Source organism: Falco biarmicus, chromosome 1, assembly GCF_023638135.1.
Source record: "Falco biarmicus isolate bFalBia1 chromosome 1, bFalBia1.pri, whole genome shotgun sequence".
NCBI classification, from domain to species: domain Eukaryota; kingdom Metazoa; phylum Chordata; class Aves; order Falconiformes; family Falconidae; genus Falco; species Falco biarmicus.
The window spans coordinates 94237915-94249190 of NC_079288.1; the positions used below are offsets into that span (position 1 = coordinate 94237915).

General features: G+C 42.7%; 1 protein-coding gene across 1 annotated transcript in view; it reads right to left on the bottom strand.

Annotated features, from left to right (window-relative positions):
- ADGRA3 (adhesion G protein-coupled receptor A3) overlaps window positions 1–10959 on the bottom strand; it is a 56664-nt gene extending 45705 nt beyond the window's left edge. Inside the window, exon 1 of the mRNA XM_056348724.1 lies at window positions 10436–10959. Within this exon, the coding sequence (XP_056204699.1) occupies window positions 10436–10707 (272 nt within the window). The 5' untranslated portion in view covers window positions 10708–10959. The remainder of the gene's footprint in view (window positions 1–10435) is intronic.
- Window positions 10960–11276: the final 317 nt, after the last annotated feature.

Consider the following 11276-nt stretch of genomic DNA (forward strand, 5'->3'; position numbering starts at 1 on the left):
TTCTGTACAAAAAAAAAAAAGTCTTCTGACATTGCCTATAAAATGATAGGCCTAAAGTAGAAGTCTTTGAATATCTGTGCACCAGGTAAATTTCTCTCTGGAGTGTGATATACAAATTATAGTCAGCCTGATCTAGTATTTTCTCTGCAGAGGCTGTTAGTTGCTCAACCATAAAGCTTTAGTAGAATAAATGTTAGATTTTACAACACTCCATATAACCTATGACATTTCATCACACTTAAAAATGTTGTAAGTGTAATCTTTTAAAAAATGCAGTTTAAAACTTGCTATTAATATATTTACTCTATAAATTATTGGAAGTGTTAAGGGATGCAGCATAAGACGACAAAACATGATAAAGCATTCACTTCAAAGCAGACATTTTATAGTCACTCTCACAAGTTCTGTGCATTAATGTACAGTGAAATGATGGACTATTATGTACCACTTAGCCACAGAAAATTATTTGTGATCAATAATTCTAAGTTACTAGTTTAAGACCATAATTTTTCTTAAGAGGGAAGTAATTCTGAAAATACGCAAACTTTTCCATCATTAAGAAGTTTACAGGAAAAATAGTAGAAAGCTACAGAGCCCCACTCATCCTCATCTTTTTCAACTCTTCTTTAACAAGTGACTTTACAACATAAATGATTTTTGATTTTATGAAGGAGTTTCCATAGCCCAGTATCATTGTTGCTCCATGCCTCTTAAAACTCCAGATGAGGTTTATTTTTCTTTTCCCTTCTTTTAAATGATCAACAACACCTGCTTGGAACAAATGCATTTTCCTTGTCCAACCCTTACATGACAGAAGATAAAATGTGGCACTACCCCATCGCTGTGAGTGTGTTTGCATGTGAATTAACACAAAAAGCTTGGAAGAAAAGGCAGCTGATGAGTAGGTTTAGAAAGCATCATGGACGATGTCTGAAGTCAAACAATTAGGCAACACATTTCCCTCTCCTTTGACTGAGCAGAAGGGCTGTAGAGACAAGGAGGTGATCTGAAACAATGCACCTTAAGAAAAAAAAAAAACAACAAAACACACCACTACGGCCCACACCCTCCCTTCCCCCCCCCCCCAAAAAAAAAAAATCCATATCCCAGCTTTTCATTCATTACAAGAACATTGTTAAAATGTTCCTTTGTTGAATACTGCTTGGATCTGAAAGCCCTGTTTCCATTTTACTCCATAAAGTGGCAAAATCTGGCAACACACTGCAAAGAAACCAAATTCTGGCTTTAACTTACTGGCAAGACCTTTACTAATAGATGCCCAGTTGCTAGCATGCACAACACAACTATGCAGTCAAACCCAAAGTCTGTTCTTCGTACTGCAAAGTGGCACTGGCTTTCCTCCAGTCTTCAGGCACCTCTCCTCTTCTCCATGACCTTTCAGTGGTGATGGAGAATGGCTTAGCAATAACTTCTGCCAGCTCCCTCGGCACTCAGGGGCACATCCCATCAGGGCCCATGGATTTGTGGGTGTCACGTTTGCTTAAGTGATCTCCAACATGATCCTTCTCGATCAGGGGGAAGTTTTCCTTTCTGCAGACTTTCTCTCTTCCCTCCAGGGTCTGGGATTCCTGAGGGCTTGCCTTAGCTGTAAAGACTGAAGCGAAGGAGGCATTCAGTAACTCCACCTTCTCAGTGTCCTTTGGCCCTGAGGCACCAACCTTATTCAGCAACAGGCCCACATTTTCTCTAGTCATCCTTTTCCTGCGGATGGACTTGAAGAAGCCCTTCTTGTTTTCCTTGACACCTCTCATCAGATTTAATTCTAAACAGACCTTAGCCTTCCTTGTCACCTCCCTGCATGTTCTGATAACATCCCTATATTCCTCTCAAGTGGCCTATCTTTTTCCACATTCCATAAACTTTCTCCTTCTGTTTTGAGTTTTGCCAGAAGCTCCTTGGTCAACCATGCAGGCCTCCTGCCCCCTTTGCTTGACTTCTTACTCATAGGGATGTACCAATCTCAAGCTTGGAGGAAGTGATGCTTGAATATTAGCCTGCTCTGTTGGATTCCCTCATCTTCCAGAGCCCCTAACCCATAGGATTCCTCCAAGTAGGTTCTTGAAGAGGACAAAGTCAGATCTCCTGAAGTCCAGGGTTGCAATCCTTCTTATTGCTCTGCTTCTTCCATCCAGGATCCTGAACTTTATCTCGCAGTCACTGCAGCCAAGGCTGCCCCCAGCCTTCACATATCCAGCTAGTCCTTCTTTGCTTGTTAGTACAATGCATCTCCAAACTTCACAACATGAATCCTTTCTTAGGACACTATTAAAATACACAGACATCCATTAACACTATTACAAAATAGTCAAAGTGGCTTCCCAAGAAGCCTGAACAAGACGGGGAGGCAGCAGAACTTTTAGTTCAATGCTGAAGCAGCTTCCAGAACACGTTTTGAGAGACTCAAATAGAAAGCTAGGAAACAGAAAATAAATCAGATCATTTCATGATGATGGCTGTATACTCTAAGGACTGGGAAAGCGGCCACCAGCAAAAATTGGACTAAAATAAGCATCTGTACAACCAAGAAAAATGTTCTCTGCTGAAAGCCGTGAACATGCAAAGAGAAATACGTTTTTCAAAGTTTATCTGGTAGAAGCTGTGATTTAACAAGGATATAAAACCAATATTTTTCAGCAGTTAGTATTTTGCTTTCTAGTGAGTTACAGGTGTCAAAGGGAAAGAAACATAAGTAATAGACTGAGAAGAACATGAGCAGTACTTGCTTAAAAGTAACCCTGAAATGAAAACACTCCATAAGCTATAAACAGAGCAAGAACTATGAATCTTTCGACAGCCCCTAATGAAAGAGGGCAGTACTTTCCAATTCAACAAAAGCATTGTAATTGAGGAAGCTTAGCAATGAAACATTTGCAAAATAGAAGCTTGCAACAGATAAAAGATTTCCTGTGCTATTTCATTATTATGCATGTTAAACAATATTAAGATTATAAACCAAAACACTCAGAAGTAATGAAATTACAGAATTAAAACTCTGTCTATTTATATAGCTCCATTTTTAACTGGGAATGTGCTGTTTATATGACGTAATGATGGATACTTTTTCCTATACTATCCCTGCATTATTCAAGCAACAATGCTCACTTTGTGCACTGCCATTCATGATAATTTTTTCTTGATATTTTTCTGGTATGTGGCCACAAGCTTTATTTATTGCCTTTCTTTAAGGACAGAAATTCTTCATTTGTAGTGAAATACAGTGCCAATCGCTAGAGTATCTCAGTGAATTTCTATGTAAAAGTATTAAATAAAAATAATCTTAGAAAAAGGACAGAACTGAGTGGCAAAATAGAATGCAAGAATGAATAGCAATGTTGCTGAAAGTGATACTATCAAAATAAATTCTTGTGAAATCATGACCTTACCAACCAAGCCTCTCTTTCTGGTACTTATCCCAGGTTGAAAAGCCTACCTAAGAGAAAATTAAGAGGACACCGCAACATACAATTTCTTGCAATGCTGACTCTGAGTTGCTATTTCTAAAGCTAACCAAAGGCACTGGTAACCTAACCCTTGCACCCACCACATTCTGGGAAGCTTCCTCCAAGTTCTCTCTCCCCTCCCTCTTCCCCTCCCCTTGTTATTGTAGCATCTGCATTTAAGAGATTTATGATTTACTTTTTCTGTAGTAACCCTCCTGTTTTACTCCCCTCCCTTGTGCTCCTTCCTGAGCTTCCCATTTATCCACCAGATGTACACTTTTTAGGATTCTCACTGATTTGCAATTTAATGCAAGTTTCCCTACCCCTCCAACCTCCATACGTACACACAAAAGTAACTCGCTTCACAGGAAATACTGCACACACACAGATGCCTATCCAGACTCTCCTAACTTAAGCTGTTATACATTCTATGTGTCATATGACAGGAGTATTAATTATAGCATATGCTGTCACGCCCAGTCTCATATGTATTTACATTTCCTATCAGGTATATGTGCTTTCTAGAAAGTGCTTTGTCTAGACACATTCGCAAGCACTTCCTGTCAGCTGCTGGCACACGAAGATGTATTTTCACAAAAATTTATATCTCAATCCTACAAAAGTCAACAGTTTCTGGATAGTTTAGCTCCCTGAAGAACTAGGCATGAAGCCCGACAAACTCTAGTACAGCAACAATGGAGGGGGTAAAAAAACCAACCAACCACAAACCACCCATACAGCAAGAGACTGGGAGGTGAAGGTATACCACCTCCAGTTCAAGCTACAGCTTCACAGGCAGCTGGATGTGGATGTAACCTCCCGCACTCAGAGAAATCATGTCTCCCCTGCCCTTGCTTCTGACCATCCCCGTCAGAAGCAGGAGGAGAGGGTGGAAGGGGACCTCCCTTCTCCAGCACAGAATTGTAAGGTCACATCACTGCAACCCACAGAAACTAATGAGCCCACTAACAATTTTGAGAACTGGTTTAAATTTCTGTTAACACCAAAGGCTGTTACCGTAACACAAGATTTTGAGGTATTAGAATCAGCTGTTTCTGATGTCTTACAGGATGCTTTCAGAAATCTGAGCATAAATTGCAAACTCTGGGTGTTACCAAGTTTCAGGGTAAAACCTATTCTATAACAACATGGGCTAACTAATATAACAAGTTCTTGAATCTGACAGAAAAAAGCCTGTATGTTCACCTCCTCAGATGGAAATAGCACATCAAGTGGACAATGTCAGAAGACTTTTCCCTGCCTGTGTCATGCCACTACCATTTCCTTTTATGATCCATCTTCTACTACTGGCATTCAGTCACTAATCCACCTTTACTGATTTTGGCGGTAGCTGTTAAGATTTCCAGGAATTCTTGCCCATGTCATGCTAAGCCAGTTATTCTTCCACACACTATCTGCTCTGCCTTTGCTCCCTCTGAAGTCCTTCTGATTTCCCGTCTCCATAACCAACACAGCCATTCAAGCAAACCCATGCTCCCATCTCAACTCCACCCCAACTCCAGTAGCAGTTTCTGCCTTTTAATCCAATCTCTCTGCCTTTCTTCACTCCTTATCTAGACCCTAATGTGTGTCTGTCTCTACCTCAAAGCATCTTTATTTCCCTGCATTGAACTGATCTAGCAGAGGACACAGCTTGCACTCTTAGACAAAGCACCTGAAGACGGCAGAGCGCACAGCCACCTACAGCTGTAATGCTCGAGTCACCTGAATGAATCCTAGAACACACTGCCCAGTGCAGACAGAACTGTGGGATTAAGCTGCCTATTTCTTCAGTGTCTTTAATCAATCCGCATTTATTACGTTTGCTTTGCTTGGGTGTTTGGTTTTTTTTCCCCCCCCAAAATAGCTCTTAGTTGATCTGCCTTGCCACAAAGGTCAAGCTCCTACTCCAAAAGCAACAACTCTACAGCCCTGCCAAAACTGAACAGCTTGGATCACACACACCACCGAAGCAACTACCCTATTTTCAGACCCAGCAGCACTACACTGCAGTGCACCAGCATCCCGTTCGCTCTAAGGCAGCGTGGAGATGTGTAGGACAGTACCGTACTGCATCACTGGGCATGCCCCCTGTCATCGCTGACAGAGGAGTTGCAACACAGCAATGCATAGAAACAGTAACTAATGGATGTATGTCCCACTGTAGCACTCCAAAGGCAACCAGACTACTGAACAGCCAAATAGTGAAATCCAAGGTCAAAAATAAAATTCTCACCTATTTACAGTGTTAAAGACTAAAGATATTTAATAGATTACTTAAGATTTTACAAATTCATATTTAAAATTCATTAACTATCTCACTGCAGAAAGCAAAGTCTCAAAAACATATTTCAGCTGAAGTTCTTAAATTTAAAACAATTTATTATTACTAATGAAAAGAAACGCTTAACTGTTTTTATCTTCGTGGATTAACTACTGGTACAAAGAAAGCATTTAAACTGTATAGATTCAAAAATTATGTAATTATGGTGAAGATACAGACTAAATAAGGTAGTAATGACAAATCCATGAACCTGCAACTTATCTGGCCCATGCCAAGCTACTTATGAGAACTGCTAAATTCTGAAAACTCTAATCTTGCAGCTCCATACTTGTCAAGCAAAAAAGAATGAGACAGATGTAGTTATTCATTCTTCATCACAGCAGTACAAATTCTAGTTCTATTTCTTTAACTCTTGGCATTTACTTTTATATTTTAATACTCTGCAGTTTTGCCAAACTGAAACAAACCCAGGAATACTACTGATCAATAAAAGACAACAAGAAAAGAAAAAAAGAATTAGTCTTGAAGATGAAAATCTCTCTTCCCGAGACTAGATACTGCTTATCACATTGAACATTTAATACTCACTGAAGGGCTAATGAACACAATGTAATTACATTATGTGCAATTGCACACTGTGATACAAGTGACTCCTTGCAATATGAGTGACCTTTTGCTTTGAAATTTTTGAAATTTAGGAATTTGTGTAACAAATGAAAAGCCTATGCTGATATCTAGAAGGCCAAATAAGTATGCCTTTGAGCGACTTAACGGATGTAGTTTGACATGATTATATTCAGGAGCTAGACAAAAACCGTGACATTTTGTTTCTCAACAGCAACACAGTTAAGCACATCTTTGAACAGTTCCGAACGCAAATTCAGGCTAATGCTCTGACTTGGAAATTCTAACACATGTGAGTGCAAATACCAATACTTGTATGTTCCTATCAGGATATGTGGGTAAGCAATGTTGTTTGCAGACTAGTAAGGCTCTCAATTCAGGAACAGTTCTTTATAAATATATATACACTTTTCCTCTGTTTATTGAGGTTCCTATTCATATAGAATAACCTGCGTGTAATGGGTAACTAAAATCCTCAACAACCAACAAGGATTACAACTTCATGGGCTTGCCTTCAGTGGGATTACACATTTTCCAAAGAATGAAGTAATGGCTAATATCCAACAAGTTATAACCTTGTGATTTGAGTTTTCATCAAGAAACACAACAGCAGTGGATATCTTATCTCAGACTTCTATTACAAGAGTATAGTGCATATACAATATAGCGCATAGATAAAGATTCAGTATCTACTGAAATACAGAAAATGTCAAAGCACGGAGTTACATTCACCCAGTTGTTATCTTCACATCAAAAGCATCTCATCTGGCTGGTTAAACTACAAAGGTCAAAGCCACCTATGGTGTTGATGTAGATACACCCTTCATTTGCATCCCAATCAGTTCTTATTATGTAAGGCTATGAAAAGGTCCCTTCCTTAGCTATAACTAAACTTGGATTCACCTTGGAACTGCTCAGTAAAACGCACCAGCCAATTCTACCCGCCAATTCTAAAGGAATCTCAATCTACAGTACTATCAGAAATCCTAAACGTTACTTACCCTCCCATAGACATCTCTCTATACTTTAATGCTCTTCTTCCAGTATCTGCTTTCCTTCCTCAATCATGAAACAAACTTACTTTGTCTCTCATCAACTGAAATTAAGTTAGGATTTTTTTTCTGAACTGTAACTAAAAGTTTCTAAATAATACTGGCCTAAACTACAAGGAAAATAAAATGTTTTGTAGCAAACAAAGGCCAAGGCATTTTGTAACTTACGTGACCCTGCCCAGCTCATCAATATCATCGTTAACCACTAACTTCAATGGTGTGCAAGAATGAAAGAACTTGGCCAGCATCCTCAGATACCACTTATTTATCCTAATTTCCATTATTTCTCTTACATCCTCACTTTTTAGAGACTTTTGTCCTCAAAGTATTTCATTACAGGGAAAAAAAAAAATTGTAAATGCTAAATGCACAGCAGCTGATCTACTGAAAGTCTAAGAGTTTGATGAGTGATAAGGATGGAATCAGGATTTCTAAAATGAATACAATCACTTCATTTCAGTCATTCCTAGCTCACTCGAAAACCCCAAAGTTATATAAAACTATACAAGTCCTTGTATTTAAAATCAGCTTGTGCAAAATAAAAGTCAATACAAAAAAAATTAACTGAATTAAAAGGCAGTGTTTTCAGCTACTTATTTCTGCAGGGATCCACTAATCCAAAAAGATACAATAGAACTAGTACTTTAATAGAAGAATCCCACAAAAATCAAGATTCAAAATAATTTAGGGGAGTTTTAATCAGACAACCTTCCACTATCCACCAAGTGCTGTAATTCCAGAGTACCAGCTTGAGGGTGGGGGGAAGTAATTTTTGGCAAAAGATTAGATAACATTGAACCCATCCACTACTAATCAACAGTGTGTTGAGTGAAATGGCACTTGGCAACATACTTCATAAACCACCAAAACTTTCTAACCAGGTTAACATGGATTCAGTAAGAAAAACACACCACAAAACTCTCAAGAGCCAACAAACTTGAAAGATTGTGAACCACAACTGTTACTGTGTTCATTTTCTTAGAAAAAGCAGAAGCACTGGTGTAATAATCTTTGCCTTATGTTTAAGTAAAATTTCAAAGTGTGTGTTCATATTAATTGTATGAACACCGTTCTGACACTTACTACAAATAATGAAAAAAGTAATTTTTTTCTTGCTATGTCTATTAAAAAGTTTAAAAGGAAAAAATAAATGTTTCAGAAGTTATCATGAACTTCAAAGGCCTGTTAAAACTGAAAGCAACTAATTAGTATGTAGATATGGTCTAGATACACTCTAGATAAGGTAGGAGTATGAAAATCAAGATGAAAGATGAACCATTCTTCCAAATTCTTCTGTTACTGCAATTATGAACAAAGGTCCATTCACAGCAAGGCTGCTGTTTGATATCTGCTTGTCTTTCACAACAACCAGAGCTGTGACTCCCAAGTTTTTTTAACCAAAAGACCCCCACAGTCAACTTCAGCATATTAACCATACTAACATATACTTTCATCAAAATTGTAACGGATAATACTATATGTTTAACAGTTAATCAGCTGCAAAGCATTTGATGTTAACAAAGACTAAAATGGATTTGTTGATCAGCCATTACCATCTACTTTTTGCTTTTTCTTCTACTTCAGCAACTTCACATGAGAGTAATTCTGGTCACTTCTCACCGGTAATCTAGAAATATTCTGTGAACCCTTGCAGACTGCCAAGCAAGAACGACTACTTCAGCCTTTACCACCTCTTTTTTTTTTTAGCAGCTTTCCCTTTTCTCACAGGTCCAGACCGATGCACCTGCTACTGACCTGGTCCACACCTCACCAAGACTTCCTGAAGGAAGCCCTTCTTTGGTGTTTCAGTGTTGTCAAAGTTCACAAAAGCAACAGTCAGATTGTTGTTGTTCTCATGACAGAGCTATATACATCCTGCGCTTTTATTAAACTTGGACTGTTGGTAGATCTTTCTAATCTCTGATTTCCAGTTAAGTAGATAAATATCTTAAGCTAGACTACTTAGTGTTTTTTCATTGATTTTCTTGCATACTACTTAGCTGCACCTGAGTCTTCCCAGGGTTGCACAGGCACTTTAAGGCTCTTTAAAGAGATAGGGTTACACTTTTAGGACTATCCACTAAGAAAATCCAGCACGGAAACCTCCCTGCCCACCCAAACAATTCTGTGGTTCTATGAACTTCTTTGCTAGGGTGACCAGTTAACGTCTCATGAAGAAAAACAACTTGCAAATCCTTTCTTTACATGTGCACACTCATGTCTAAGTAAACAGCAAAATATTTTTGACTTTGGATGAAGTTGCACATCCTGTTTGAAACTTGTTATTCAAATGGATGAGCTAGGATTGCCTCCGCGTAAGAACAACATGCCTACTGCTACACAGAAGTAAACTGACCTTCTTTGCAAAGAAAAAACCAAAATAAATGCCTTTGCTGATTTTATCGCGACCTGCCACGAAGGAGTTGCTACGGTGAAACGTCAGGCCCACCCAGCCCACCTCACACTGAGCGGCTCACACCGTCCATCAGCGCTCGTTTGTTAAAACTACCTCGAAACACAGTACTCCAAAGCTGAGTTTCTCCTGAGATAAAACAAATACATTTAAGGAAGTTTTTTTTAAATAATAAATACAGTTCTGGAATTACTTTAAATAAAGTAACTCCTACGCCTTCTGACCAGCCTGAACCCTTTGAAGGCGAGCAGCCCCCAGAGGTGAGAAGGCGCAAAAGGGGGGTGGGGATGCTGCTCCGTGGGGCGGGACCACCCTGCGCAGCCCCCCCGCGCCACCGCCCGCTCCGCCGGTAACGGGACGGTCCCCGCCCTCCCGCCCTAAAATCACCATGCCGGGAAACTACGGGAAAGTATGAAAAGCGCGAAAAGCACAGCCAAAAAACAACCCCACCGCTCCTAGGACTTTCCCCCACAGCGTAGGGGGTCAACTACGCTTCCCGCCCCCGGCTGACCCCATTATACCTCGGGCGGGCGCCCTGCCCTCCCCACCCCGTCCACGTCGCACCGCGGCCGCCCACCCCCCACCCGGGGCCGGTACTCACAGGGTGACTGTCCGGTTAGGCAGCGCCTCGGGCGGCAGGACCTGAACGAGCTCCAGGTTGCTGCAAACTACCTTCACCTCCACCGGGCCGCCGGCCGCCGCTCTGCCGGCGCTCTTGGGGCGACCGTCGTACTTACAGCCCGGGGGCAGCGCGGCGCCGCCGCCGCCCCCCAGCGCCGCCAGGAGCAGGAGCGCGGGCAGAAGCTCCGCCGCCCGACGACGGCGGCGGCGGCGCGGTGGGCGGCAGAGAGCGCGGCGGCCCGGGGGCAGCATGGCGGGGCTGTGCAGGGCCCCGCTCCGGCTCCGCTCCTTCCACAGGCGTCGGGGACGGCCGGGGTCGGGCGGGAGAGGAGCGAGCGGGAGCGGGGGGGCGCGGCTCGCCCTGGCCTAGTTGCGCGGGGGCGGCGCCAGGCGCGGCCACAGCGCTGCCGCCATGTGGTACCGCGGGGGCGGCGGGCGAGCGGGTAGGAGCTGCGGCCGCCACGGCCGCCCTCGTCTTTGTGTCGGGGCCTGGCGGGCTCCGCGCAGCGGCTGCAGCGCCGCCTTCCGCCGATGCCGGAGTCCCGCAGCGGCGAGCGCGCCCGCCGGGCCTCGGCCCCACTGCGCAAGCGCCGCTGTTGCGGCGGCCAGCACCGCGCCTGCGCGCCGCCGGGCCGGGGGCCGTGGCCGGGGGGTGCTGCTGCCGGGCGGAGGGGGGCCAGTGCGGCTGAGGGGGAGAAGCGCCTTCCCGGTAGGGGGGCTCGGGTCCCTCCGCCGCTGCGGCTCTGGCAGGGCCCTCGGCAGTGCTGGGCTTGCCCTGGGCCCCGCCGCTCCCCGCAGCGCGGCACTGCGGGCTGTCGTTG